Below are 15187 nucleotides of genomic sequence, written 5' to 3' on the forward strand. Positions count from 1 at the left end.
CAATCCACCCTAGCTGTAAATGAGTAACCCTGCAATGGACTGGCATCCCATCTGGTCACTTATCCGCCAAGGAAATTGAGTAACCATCTCTATGAATTCTAAGACTTGATGATTCATTAGATAGATACTATAAGTAAGCTTGTGTGGGATTATCTAATTTTCGCAACTACTACAATTGAAAGACACCGTAGAGCAGGAGTTTTATTTAGAACAAAATTTCACCATTCAGGAGACAATAAAACAATAAAAGCCTTGAGACCATATTAGAAATGAATTAGCCAAGTAGAACGAGGCCTTGTGCCAAGACAAGATACCAATGACATATAAAACAGAATTATTATCATTTAGCATCCATTTTCCGTGCAGGCATGGGATGGACCGTTTGACAGGAAGTGGCCAGACAGAAGCCTGCACCAGGTTCCGGTCATTTGTTTTGGCAATGTTTCTACAACTGGATGCTCTTCTTAACACCAACCACTTCTCAGAGTGTAGTGAGTGCTTTCTATGTGGAACCAGCACGAGTGCTTTTTACATACCATCAGCCACATAATCTTATACAGAAATGGCCAAGTTCTGTCTGTAACCATCTTGCTGCCTATGCCAGTGAACCAATCTTGACAAAACTTTGCATACATGTTAAATTAACATCCAGTTCAATTATAAGCTCATAGGATTTCAATAAAAATCTATAATGGGCTCCCTAGTGGGTGTATTTTAGGCTATTATTTGATAAAATGAGAAGGGTGCAAGAGTGTTAGTGTGAGGGAAATGTGATGGCATAGTGAGTGTGGCCGATATCAGGGAAGGGGAGAACAGCGTTGTGTAAGTGAAAAATATGGAGTGGCAGTGGGATGGTAACATTAATACAGCTGTCATTCATGGATGTACACGTGACACTGCATACATACTTTTGCAAATACATAGATATACGCATACACACAACTAACTTTTAAAATGCTGAGAGGGGGTAGGTGGCTTTTCCGCTGTCCATTGCAAAGAAACACTCACACACATACATATGTCTACAATACCTTTTAAACGTGATTACCTGTGTGTACGTGATACGTCCAGTAACTGTCTGTCTCTCTACTTTTGTAGGGTCTTACCTGTTGGTGTCACATATTGTGGAAATTTTGAAATTATGTCAAAATTTTCAAATTTGGTATATTGAAATAATTTTCCACATTAAATCTGATTTTGTCATTCATTTATTGCAGAAAAATGTTACTAAGGTTTAAAGTTTAATCAATTTTACCTAATCAGAAAACAGGATTTGGAAGCTGGCATTTTCTGCATAATCGCTATCTATCACAAAATGAAAGCAAAGCATTACAACAACCAAAGTTGTAATAACTTTTTAAGCTTTAATGAATAAAGTCATGCGAAACAGTCAAATAGACATGTAAATAATTTAAAAAGGAAAAGAATCCTCAATGGAGTATTTTGCAAAAAATTGCACAACTCTGTCCTATCAAGAGGCCTATTTGTAGGGGGAGGCATGGTCTGACATGGAATAAACAAAAATTTATATTGTAAATATTGCCTGGCAACGATGGATTATTCAGCTAGTATAAAATATTTCCTCAATGCTATTTTTACAGCCTTACTTAAAAAGATGTCATCTGGGTTTTGGCATTTAAACAGAGATTTAAATCAGTTATTTTATTTTATTATATAAAGGTTAAAATTTGGTTACATATAAGTAAAAAAAAAAACTTACTGGTACTCTTTTACCATTCAATATAACCTTCACACCTCGAGTTGAAGCAGCAATGTCAAAAGCTCGTCGGCAGAACAAAGCAACATGATCTTTGTCCAAAGATTCCAATTGAAATTTAGGTAGATCTGGACAAAATGTTATTGCGGTGAAGTCATCTGCTCGAGACTCGGTGATAACTGGCTCAGAAGCATTCAACATATTTTCAGTCCATGTCTAGAAAATTATTTAAAAAGAAGGGAATATATATTATTATACAAAAGTTGTAATATAATAAACAAAATTAAATTATTGTTTTCTTTTTTATTTTGACCATATTCTGATTGCGTAACTTTTGAAAATTTGACAAGGCAGTCAGTCGCCCGCTGACACTCGTTGACGCTACATCAAAGAGGCCAGGGAACAGAAGAAAGAAGACATGCACTCAACACCAGAGCTGAAGACAGCTCCGAAAGGGGGGGAACCCCGTCACGTCAAAACGGTAGAGGAGTAGGGGCCGAAACCGGACATGGTTCCTCCTGATGATGTCCTGAGCTAACAGGATCCAATAAAGGAGCTGTTGTGGTAGCAGACCACGAAACATGGTTGAAATTCAAGTGGCATTGTTTGCAGCGAAACTCAGAGTAGCCTGCTTGTAATGAACTTCAGAAAGTCAGCATGATATAATTTTACAAATGAAAACAATAATTTGTTAGGTTCAAGATGAATTTTTAAAAATACAACATTTACTGCTAATATGAAGTGAATAGATTGCCAATGATTAATTTTAATCATTTGGTTCAACACTGTAGTTAAAGTGGAAATTTAATGCTATAAGTTCAAATTAGTAAAATACAATTAAAATTAAGAGTAGTAGCTAAGGATTTTAATAAAGACCATAATACATTACCTGCTTGAATGCTCGTTTGTATTCCTGGCATGATGTCTCTACAATAAATTTTGTGCTGAAGATGTTACAAAGCTTAGCACCATATCCATTACGACCACCTGTAGTAAAACAATGGATATCAACATCAAAAATAATCGGAAGACAAAACAAAATCTTTAACTTATATTACATGAAACAGAATTTCAGAACAGATAGAATATAGCAAAAACTGTCGATAAAAATTAAGCCAAGATTTATTTTATTTGTATTTCAATGCACACTTTTGTTTTATAAAATAGTTTTAAAAATTTATTCCTAAAATTCATTGCAATTTCATTTTTACATACAAGCCTGACAAAATGAAGGCAGATAGCGCAAAAGAACTTAGGATTACTTTAAACGTCATGACATCTACTGATAAAGGAGAAATGTGCCACATTAATTATAGGGAGATTAATTAAAACTAGTAAAGAATCAAATAAAAAAAGAGGAACTACTATATAAATGGTATTATATTCTAATTTGAGTTTCAAATATCTCAATTCAACCTAAGTTTCTGAAATTAATGTGCATAAAACACCTGGGCAGAAGATTAATAACAAATATTCAGGAATCATTCGGAGTAGAACAACTATGAACCTACCAATACAATGATCATATTACAGACCACTTAATCCAACTAAATAATATTTAGTGAAGACATAGGACAAAAATAGAAGCAGCATTAAATTGTTCCATATATTGTCCATATATTTACACTTATATTACATTATAAGTGTAAATACTAAACAGTTTTCAAGATCAGTTCTTTTCAAGAACATTTCCCAACAATGATTCAACAATTTCCAAAAGCTGCCATACCAGAAGAAAGTGTCTTTATTTACAACCACTTAGCCATTTTCATCAAAACTAAAATTTAAAACAAAATTAAGACAGTTATTTATAACACTCAAATCCTTTCATATTCATTATTTACATTTGACAGATATTTGGCCTCATTTTGTTTGTTGATATACCCTCCAGCCTTCATCAGGTGTTTTGGGGGGAAATTTCGAACATAGGTTCTCATTCTAAGATATTTTTTTGATGTTATTGTTATTATTATTATTCAGGTCACTGCCTGGAATCGAACTCGGAATCTTGGGATTAGCAGCCCGCACTCTTAACTACTATGCCATATGGCCGTGGGCAATTATGGAGTGAATTTTAGGGCTTATAAATCTAATATTTTCCTATCCTTCCTTAATACTGATTCCCATATGCTACCCACATCTGCACTCGGTCTACTTAGGAGGTTGTTGTGTCTTAGCATATGTGCTGCTTCTTTTAGTTTTCGTATTTTCCATTGGTGTTCTCCATCTATTATTTCAACTTCATCCCACAGGGAGGTGGTCTCCATTTTCCCATACATGATCAGCTATACTCAATTTGTTAATATCTCCATGTGTTAACAACAAACAAGATGACGATAAATATCCGTCAAATGCAAATAATGTACATAATTCCTCATCTCTTAAATATAGAACTGTATTGTCCTTCTATATTATTTTAATGGTAAAACTTAAAGATCAATTTATTCAGGTTACCATGCTGAAATTAACTTTGTATTGTTAACCCTTTCGTTACTATATTTCTGACCAAAATACACCACTTATGTGTATCAATTAATTTCTAACATAATCATAAATTTAGTCTGGTTTCATTAAACAACTATAACTTTTTTATTTATCAATATATTAATGTGATTTTTGGAAGATAATTTAATGAAATGTTCTCAACCAATTCAATACTATAATTTTTGTCACAAAGTGATTCTAATTGCAGGTAGATACAGGTAAATTCAACAAAATATAAAATTATTAAAATTTTTGTTCAAACATTGCTATAGAAAATGGGTTATTAGCTAATATTCAATTGGGTATACAACAAAATTTTACTATAGAATTTGTTATTCTGGGTAACTTTCTGATACTCATAATAATATTTATGGCAAAATAGGCCTTAATTTAATTTAAGGTTGTGGGAAATCACAAACTATCCTTTCTTTCGCTTTGTTTACATTTAGCGTAACGGTTCGTTTCTGCCGTAATTTTCTGATACCCATAATAATATTTATGGGTAACTTTCTGATACCCATAATAATATTTATGGCAAAATAGGCCTGAATTTCATTTAAGGTTGTGGGAAACTACAAACTATCCTTTCTTTCGCTTTGTTTACATTTAGCGTAACGGTTCGTTTCTGCCGTAATTTTCTGATACCCATAATAATATTTATGGGTAACTTTCTGATACCCATAATAATATTTATGGCAAAATAGGCCTTAATTTCTTTTAAGGTTGTGGGAAACAACAAACTATCCTTTCTTTCGCTTTGTTTACATTTAGCGTAACAGTTCGTTTCCGCCGTAATGATTTCAAATAGGCTCATTCGAAAAAGTAAAAAGAAATAGATCTAAGGCTTTACTCTCCTGGGAAAGGCTTTACTCTCCTGGGAAAGACTGTGGCTTGGTCCAGTTTCTTCAGAAAAATCGCTGAAAGAAACAGTTTTTAAATTTTCACTCCATTCAGGTACCAATTCATTTTCTTTATCGCTGTCGGAACTCTCGGATTCACTGCTTTCATTTTCGGAAAATGAAACATCGGATTCATTATCAAATACCACGTGCTTTTTTTTTTTTCAGTCATAGAGTTAGATTTATGAAGGTCTTCAGTAGAAAATCCTTCGAATTCTGACTCGCTGCTTGATATAATGAAATTCGTATCCATTTTTTGTCAGAACTACAAATTTTGAAAACACAATAGGAACAAATTTCGGAAAAAAATCTCCCAAAATTCACGGAATTAAAATTACACTTCGATCGTTGTACAAAACTGTAGATGAACTGTTTACGAAGTATAATCACGTGTTTTCACGAATGTACTAAAGAGATTTGCTCTGATATTCTCATTTAAATATGAATAGCTAATTACGGGCAGCTTGGTCACATGAACCAAAATTTTTTTCGGGCGGCTTTGGACGGTTTGGTAACGAAAGGGTTAAAAACTGTATTTACCAGTAAATAAGAGACACTCTTGCACAAGACACCCCCCTATTTTACAAGTATATTTGGTGAGGAAAAAAATACAAATTTAGCAAGTTTTATCATATATCTATTGAAATATATAGTTTAACCCTTTTGATACCAACCCAGCTGAAACTGCCTCTGGCTCTGTAGTACAAATGTCTTGTTCTCAAAAGTTCTAGGTTAAAATCTTCCATCAAAAGTTAGTCAAAATTTATGTTTCTAACACTAGCTTAATGATAACTGAGTTATTTTACTAAATTCTTCGTTACATTTCAAATTAATTGAAAGAAATACAGCATCTCAACAGAAATATGGTAACAAAAGGGTTAAAGTGGTTTTGTTGAGGAAATGTGCATGGAAATACAATGCTGTGACAAATTACTGGGATAAAATATGAAACCATAAATTTATCCTATACAAGAACCAAATTTCAATTCTTTTTTTTAGATCAGCTGTAGAGCTGTTTATATTTAGATCGAGGGAATTTCCATACAGAATGTAAAACTCGTATTTCTGGCTGTGGCATTTTGTATTACTGTGATCAATGGCCACCAGAGTAATGCATCACAATTGTGGCTTTTGTTTTCATCCACTCACTGCAAATACCCGACAGGCAGATGAAAGTTTAATGTTCCTTTCATTTTTCTGGGAGAGTTTTCATTTAGATTATAAAAACAATTGTTAAGATAATAAACGTTAAATAATGACACATATCAAGTGAGTGTTATGTATGATCGTGAAGCAGCTATACTGTAACCACTAGATATACTGTAACCGCTGATATACTGTAAGCAGTTTTCATAGCTGTGGGAATTTGGCTTGTTAGCTTTGCCTTAACGAAGGCAGAGGTATTGTTTTCAGTTGTGTTTGTTTGTTTGTCCATGGACAAGATATCTCAAGAACCACTGCATGGAAACTTCCAGGAAGGTTTGGTCTCATGACTGGCACTGATTAGATTTTAGGATCGATCCGGTACCGAAAAAGGATTCTAGATTATTTTTCCTGTTTTTTTTCTCTTTTTTTTTACTTAATTTTTGAGAGCAGTCAGGTTCATTTTTAGTGTTCTTGTTTGTGAGAGCAGTCAACTTTATTTAGATATTCTCATTTTAAAAATCATCTCTGGCTAACCGTTGAGAGGACGTTGGTGTTGCCTTGGTAGAGGTTTGCACTCTTTGAGTGCTCTTGTTTTTAATATTTCATCATCATTAGTTTTTAATACTTTATTCTTATTATTAAATCAACCCCAAATACTTAATCCAACTGCATCGGATACAGAGCAATGTTTTGATACACTTAACAAGACAAAAATAAAACCCGTCTTATACACAGGCAGATATGCTATTTAAAAAAGTAACCCTTGAAAAGCAGTTTATCAATGTACAAACCTGTGACTTTCTTCTCTGAATCATCGTAGTTGCTGGATGTCAAGAGATGTCCAAATATCATGGTTGGTACGTACATTTTCTCAGTCTTGTGTTCAACAACAGGAATTCCTTTACCATTGTTCCAGATTTTAATCCGATTGTTTTCACTGAAATATCAAAATCAAGACCTGAAATCTACTGCAGAAAGTAATATACAAGAGAATCATACACAGCATTAACTTAATCTTACACATCACTTCAAACCATCCTGGCTTGAACCAGCAAGGAGTCACTATGAGATAGGTGACATTTTGGCACAGCTGTTCCGTCCCCACCTATTTGTCATCATTCAACACTGACTTCATCATCATCGTTTAATGTTCGCTTTCCATGCTAGCATGGGTTGCACAATTTTGACTGAGGGCTGGCGAACCAGACGGCCACACCAGGCTCCAATCTCATCTGGCAGAGTTTCTACAGCTGGATGCCCTTCCTAATGCCAACCATTCCGAGAGTGTTGTGGGTGCTTTCTACGTGCCACTGGCACAGAGCCAGTCAGGCGATACTGGCAATGACTTCGCTCGAATCTTTTTGCACAGGTGCCACTAAGGCGACGCTGGTAACAATCACGCTCAAATGGTGCCCTTTTACATGCCATCGGCACGAAGCCATTTGGCTGGTCTGTCAACCAACTAGCACAGGCACAAGTGCCAGTAAGGCGACGCTGGTAACGATCACACTCAAATGGTGCCCTATTATGTGCCACTGGCACGGATGCCCGTTAGCCACTCTGTCAACGAAAAAATGTGTGTAGTGGCTAACGATCTATCATGGCGTCTGACTTGGACAGAAGGGTCACACACCATATATATTTACACACATACCGACACAGGCTTCCACACAGTTTCCATCTACCAAATTCATTTACAAGGGATTGGTTGTAGCCCAGAGCTATAGTAGAGAAAACACGTACTCAAGGTTCCACACACTGGGAATGGACCCAAGACCGCGTAGTCGCAAGAGACCTATTTAGCCACAGAGCCATACTTATACAACTGTGACATTAGGCAGTTGTTTAAATTTAACTTTGAGCAAGAGGAGAAAGAAAAGAATTTGAAATGATTGCATGTAAAACTTACGAATCAATATCAATCTTGATGGTATTCATTTTGGAATCTCGTTGGGTGTTTCTGCTGCATTTACTAGAAAAGAAATGGGAATGAAAGATAATTACTAATAATTCAAACTAAATAATTTAAAACAAGCAACAGAAAAAAATAGCAGACTAATATATGTTCTATATTTAAGTCTCTGTTGCAAGAGAGTAGGTTTATAAAAGGGGGAGTTTAAATTATATGAACAAGGGATATGAGCTAGAAGATTGAGAAGGAACGAAAGGTTGTTACCAGCCATATGACAGAGAGTGTCATCAAGAGGTTTAGCACAATGTAGAAAAGGAAAAATACTGAAGGAAGGAAGGACCCGAAGACTGCACTCCACTCCAATGATTGTAGCCTGGCAGGAAGTTGGCAATCCAAGAAATGATGAGATCTAGACCACAGGCAACCAAATCAGGTTTAATATTAGATGCAGTGAAGATTTTGCAGATATCAAGTGTAATAATATTGCTTTTGGCAAAATCCCAAAGACTAATGGTCACTGGTGACATAAAGGAGGAAGTTTCCAGTAGATCTGGCTCTATGGAAATCAAACTTGTGATCACTGGGGGGAAAAAAAAAGAGGCTGAAAGAGACGAAAGACGTGATTATTCCATGCTATATCAGGCCCAAATATTCTACGTTTTATATTCAAGTTGGCCAGATCCGCCTCTCACACCTACTCTACGATATCATTCTAAAAATAAACACATGGAAACCTCAGAAATGAGACAATGCATGATTAATTCAAAACAATGTGAATAAATAAGCATTACACTTGACAGAATAATCTAAAATGCTGACATGTGATTGAGTGTGGGAGAAGAAGGGGACTAAAATCGCGGGATGCGTTTTAGAAAATTTTGAGAGAAAAGAAGGTGATAGAAGGATCTTTCCTTAGCAATTCTAGGGTCATTGCCAGAAGTTAATGGAATCTTGTACAATTAGCAAGTTGTGTTTTCAACATGGAACAGGGTGTACGTGTGGTGGAGGCAAAAACATGGGACCAAGTCATAGCTATATATGGTTATGAAATTCTGAATTATGTTGGTAACTCGGTCAGTCAGTTTCAGGGAGTAGCAGCAACTTGGGCATACTGTCTGTTTTGAAAAAAACTCTGATCACGAATATAAAATCGTACTGTATTCTTGACTTTCTCATATTCATTTATTACAGTTAGTACCTCGTTTAATTTCTTTCTGGTGTATCTTTGTTGAAGAGCGTGGCTCGAAAACGTAAAAGATTTGTTTTATTTATATTCCTGAGCGCCATACTAATACATTTGTTGTTTGTATTCCACCTGCCTTCGTCTTTTTTTATTTTCATAAAGCTTCCCGTTATATATATATATATATATAAATATATATATATATATATATATATTATATATATAGGGAGAGGTTACGAAAAACACAAAAAAGACAAGACAGGTGGTGTACAAAACAAACAGATGTATTAGTATTACGCTCAGGAATAGAAAAAGTCTTTTACGTTTTGAGCCTACGCTCTTCTACAGAAAGGGACACAGAAAACAAGGAGAGAAAAAAATGTGTGTAGTGGCTAACGATCTATCATGGCGTCTGACTTGGACAGAAGGGTCACACACCATATATATTTACACACATACACGACAGGCTTCCACACAGTTTCCATCTACCAAATTCATTTACAAGGGATTGGTTGTAGCCCAGAGCTATAGTAGAAAACACTTACTCAAGGTTCCACACACTGGGACTGGACCCAAGACCGCGTAGTCGCAAAGAGACCTATTTAGCCACAGAGCCATGCTTATACAACTGTGACATTAGGCAGTTGTTTAAATCTAACTTTGAGCAAGAGGAGAAAGAAAAAGAATTTGAAATGATTGCATGTAAAACTTACGAATCAATATCAATCTTGATGGTATTCATTTTGGAATCTCGTTGTTTGTTATCTGCTGCATTTACTAGAAAAGAAAATGGGAATGAAAGATATAATTACTAATAATTCAAACTAAATAATTTAAAACAAGCAACAGAAAAAAATAGCAGACTATATATTGTTCTATATTTAAGTTCTCTGTTGCAAGAGAGTAGGTTTTATAGAAGGGGAGTTTAAATTATATGAACAAGGGATATGAGCTAGAAGATTGAGAAGGAACGAAAGGTTGTTACCAGCCATATGACAGAGAGTGTCATCAAGAGGTTTAGCACAATGTAGAAAAGAAAAAATACTGAAGGAGGAAAGACCAAGAAGACTGCACTCCAATGATTGTAGTCTGGCAGGAAGTTGCCAATCCAAGAAATGAGAGCTCTAGACCACAGGCAACCAAATCAGGTTCTAATATTAGATGCAGTGAAGAATTTTGCAGATATAAAGTGTAATAATATTGCTTTTGGCAAAATCCCCAAAGACTAATGGTCACTGGTGACATAAAGGAGGAAGTTTCCAGTAGATCTGGCTCTATGGAAATCAAACTTGTGATCACTGGGGGGAAAAAAAAGAGGCTGAAAGAGACGAAAGACGTGATTATTTCCATGGCTATATCAGGCCCAAATATTCTACTTGTTTTATATTCAAGTTGGCCAGATCCAGCCTCTCACACCTACTCTACGATATCATTCTAAAAATAAACACATGAAAACCTCAGAAATGAGACAATGCATGATTAATTCAAAACAATGTGAACAAATAAGCATTACACTTGACAGAATAATCTAAATGCTGACATGGAAGTTGGTTGAGTTGGGAGAGAAAGAAGGGGACAAAATGCAGCATGTTTTTAGAAAATTTTTGAGAGAAAAATGGGATAGGTTGATGAGACGAAGTGCCAATTCTAGGGTTCATTGCCAGAAGTTAATGGAATCCTTGTACAATTAGCAAGTTGTGTTTTCACATATGGCAACAGTGTGTACGTGGTGGCAAAAACATGGGACCAGTCATAGCTATATATGGTTATGAAATTCATTTTGTAACTCCGTAGCTCAGTTTCAGTGAGCAGCAACTTGGGCAACTGTCTTTTACTTATACCCTCAAGAGAACCAAATTTTCTGTGAGCAAAGTTAATAGATGGAAACTGCATAAGTCTATCAAAGAATCCATAGCTGCCCTTGACTGCTAGATATAATCCATCACTTGGTTTAACACAACCACCAGGTCCTTGGGAGCATTTCACTGTATTGCAAGTACGTAAGTCAGGTCCTCAGCATCAGGATGACTTCCTCTCTACCTACCACAAGTCTCAAAGGCACTAAAAAGGGCCATGGGCATGATATTACTATAGTGGATATGAAGGGATAAAGCACTCAGAGGTCTCAGGTTTTGGGTTCTGTCAGTTATATGCAAGGGTCATCTATTTTCAGTCACCCACTAAGTTCTCTCAAAGGTAAACATTTCCGCAAACAGTGGCACTGTATAATGCAAAAGTACAGTTGGAAACAGCACATTGAGAGAAACATTATTCACAAACAAGAGATCTGCCCGAAGACCTGTGACAGGGTGGTTTCTCTTAACCCTTTAGTGTTCAGATTACTCTGTTAAATGTAATACTTTTTCACTCAAATTGTTTCGGATTAATCCTGGATTATCTTACAGCTTTGAGGTTTCAATGATGTGATTGTTTATTTTTAGAATGGCATTGTAGGTTAGGAGTGAGAGGTTAGATATCGCCAGTTTGAATATAAAACATGTAGAATATATTGAGCCGGATTTGGCCGGTTTAAACACTAAAGGGTTAAAGGCACTCCAAGGACCACAAGATAAACCAGTTCATGTGATAGGAAATTTTTACAAACAATCTGTATTACACACAAACAGAGTCATATATACAAAGTATACTTTTTCTTTCCTCCAATTATTACTATATTAGCAAGGAATAAATAAATAGGGATCAAATCAAAATACTCACCAAGAATTTCATCAAATATTTTATAGAGACCAGGAACAAAGGAAATTTCTCGTTGTACCATTGTTGAGAGGTCTTCATCAATCACCCACATTTGCTGAGGAGGAGGAGAAGCAGAATTGCATAAAATAAATATTAAATTCTTACAAAATTATCTGCTATAGACAAAATATAATGAACAAAATAATTCTAACAATACCCACATAAATAATTGAAATTACCATACTCAATGGCATAAAAGGTGCACAGGTATGTTAGACACACCAATTTCAGCAGTGTATATAAAGGAAAGAGTTTTTAGTGTATAGAAATATGTGATAAAGGTCAGACTTGACATGTAGAACTCAAAGTGAATTTTTGAGACATTTAAAGAAAAAAAAAAAACGTATATTTTATATAGCATGTTGTCAACTTAATGCGACAGTCCCATAAAAGGTAAGAATGCTACTGTTATTAAGTTGACAACATGCTATCACTTTATCATGCTGCTACTGCATAAATCTCTCTCGGAGATTTAGAAATATATTATTTCTATTTTATATGTCATTAAATACAATACAGGTATTTTATGAGAGCCCCTTAAAAATATCTGATCATACTGAAAAATTAATATAACCAGTCTTTTCATTAGAAATCATCATCATCATTTAACGCCCGCTTTCCATGCTAGCATGGGTTGGACGATTTGACTGAGGACTGGCGAACCAGATGACTGCACCAGACTCCAATCTTCGACGGGATTTTGAATCCAGAATGTAATGGTTTGACAACCTTCAATTTATCATTGTTTATATGGATTGAACAGAGTTTATGGAGGCAGATTTTCTGTGGTCAGATGTCCTTTCCATTGGCAAGCACATCTGTTTCCAAGCAAATTTATGCAGAATATTGGAAATAAGTGACATTGCTTGTATACTGGTGTCACACAACTAGCACCCATTACACTCTCAGAGTGGTTATTGTTGTTAAGAAAAGCATCCAGCGGTAGAAACCATGCCAAATCAGACTGGAGTCTGGTGCAGCCCCTCAGCTTACCAGCCCTGGTCAAAATTCATCCAACCCATGCCAGCATGGACAACAGATGTTAAATGATGATGATGCTGTGATGCCAAAATAAGCATACACACACACACATATATATACAATGGACTTCTTTCAGTTTGTCTACCAAATCTATTCACACGGCTTTGGTTGGCCCAGAATTGTAATAGAAAATATACCCAAGGTTCCGTGTTGTGTGGGACTGAACCCAAAACCATCTGGTTGGAAACAAACACCTCAACCACACAGCCATACCCACACCTACCAGCCTTTCATAATAAAAGACCAATAATAATGGGTTCCTTTCTTAGTAACTGAAGTATTCGAGGGAGAGAATCAACCTTTTTTTCTTTCTTCTTTTATCAATTAACTTTCTTTTTCCAAGAAATTATCAAAATTTGTGCATGTGAATATTTATAATTTGCAGAGAAATACGCAGCAGATAGTGACTGCAATGTTTGTGCTTGGGCTGCAACCAGAAACATTCTTTGTCATTTCCTGTCAAATTGCCCACCAACTCTGCACCATCGAATTCCTCCAGAATTAAAACAGAGACAAGAGTGGCTAACAGACCATCCGGTTTTGGAAAAAAAACGTACCTCAAACACCACATCTAATTCTTGCTAGCTAGGAAAAACAGATGATAAATAAACAAATTGTGTTGTGGATGTGTGTTTGTATTTGTATAAATGTAATTAATTGTTTCCTTGGGGGTTCGCACCTGTAAGCTGCATGGCAATCTCATTGGTGCTGATGCATGGAAAAAGCACCCAATACACACTGTAAAGTGGCTGACATTAAGGAGAGCATCCAGTCATAGAAACCATTCCAAGGTAGACGGTGGAACACAGTGCAATCCTGGGGCTCAAGACCCTGTCACACCATCCAACCCATGGCAGCATCAAATATGAACTTTAATTAATGGTAATGATGATGGTATTGCACGGGGAGAAAAGAGAAGTTATTTTTATGCTCAAGTGCCCTTTATCAGAAGTCTCTATCCTTCAGTTTTTTATAACTTTGCTGTCCCAGAGTAAAGACCCCCTTCGGTCATGAACGACCATGAGATTGCATCTAGAAAGTTACCTCCAAGGCACAAGTCCAGGCAAGGTTGCTTATAGAAGACCAGCAATTGCCCATGCAAGCCAGCCTTCACCTCTCCACACCACCAATGTTATCCAAGACAATGGCAAAGGCTGATACAGCCTGGCACCATCTCTACAGTCGAGTGAACTGGAGCAACATGAAATAAAGTGGCCTGCTCAAGAACATAGCATACAGCCCAGTCCAGGAATGAAATTCATTACCTCATGATTGTGAGACTGATGCTCTTACCACTGAGCCATGTACCTTAAGCCATTAATTTAGTATTTGTGCATCCTCCCACAAAGTTCTCCGAGCACCTGGACCACCAAATTGACTGGGTGACTAAAACACACTGATGCCTCTTCAACACCAACATTCAGTTGTCTTACATGGGAAGCATCTCCTTGTCGCATTAACAGACCAGAAATCTCTCAAAGTTAGTTCTAATTTTTGACATGGAAGTCAAGAACTTTTTTTTTTAAGGTCTTCCACAGCAAACTGGCAAAGTCCTTCTAACATCAATAGAACATCTTACACTATTTGGTTCTTTGTCCTTAGATCTTTCTGATCTGCCTCAACGAATTCCATCTGGCCCATTGCAAACATCAGAAAGTGGACATTAAATCAATGATGATGAATTGTTTAGATTTCTTATATTAAAGTTCTTGAAAATAACAACAAGAGCACTCAGAGAGCACAAACCTCTGCCAAGGCAACGCCAACGTCCTCTCAATGATTAGCCGGAGATGATTTTTAAAATGTGAATATTTGAAATAAATTTGACTGCTCTCACAAACGAGAATACTAAAAATGAATTCGACCGCTCTCAGAAATTAAGTTAAAAAAAAAAACAGTAAAAAAAACTAAAATCCTTGTCTGGTAACGGATCAATCCCAAAATCTAATCAGTTTGTGCCAGTCACAAGGCCAAACATCCCTGAAAATTTTATCAGAATCCATCCAGTGGTTCCTGAGATATCTTGTCCATGGACAAACATACAAACA

At 36.0% G+C, this 15187-nt stretch overlaps 1 protein-coding gene across 6 annotated transcripts in view; it reads right to left on the reverse strand.

Annotated features, from left to right (window-relative positions):
- Positions 1 to 15187, reverse strand: part of LOC115215204 (DNA topoisomerase 2-alpha) — a 116471-nt gene that overhangs the window by 54621 nt on the left and 46663 nt on the right. For 5 of the 6 annotated variants that reach the window (XM_029784407.2, XM_029784406.2, XM_036505472.1 and 2 more), the window contains exons 3-7: positions 12060 to 12153; positions 10055 to 10118; positions 7038 to 7183; positions 2607 to 2704; positions 1721 to 1933 (exon numbers count right to left, since the gene is read on the reverse strand). In XM_029784407.2, the coding sequence (XP_029640267.1) occupies positions 1721 to 1933; positions 2607 to 2704; positions 7038 to 7183; positions 10055 to 10118; positions 12060 to 12153 (615 nt within the window). Of the gene's footprint in view, positions 1 to 1720; positions 1934 to 2606; positions 2705 to 7037; positions 7184 to 8155; positions 8219 to 10054; positions 10119 to 12059; positions 12154 to 15187 lie in introns of those variants that run through there. The other variant, XM_036505473.1, reaches the window with a different exon arrangement.

Source organism: Octopus sinensis, linkage group LG8, assembly GCF_006345805.1.
Source record: "Octopus sinensis linkage group LG8, ASM634580v1, whole genome shotgun sequence".
NCBI lineage: Eukaryota > Metazoa > Mollusca > Cephalopoda > Octopoda > Octopodidae > Octopus > Octopus sinensis.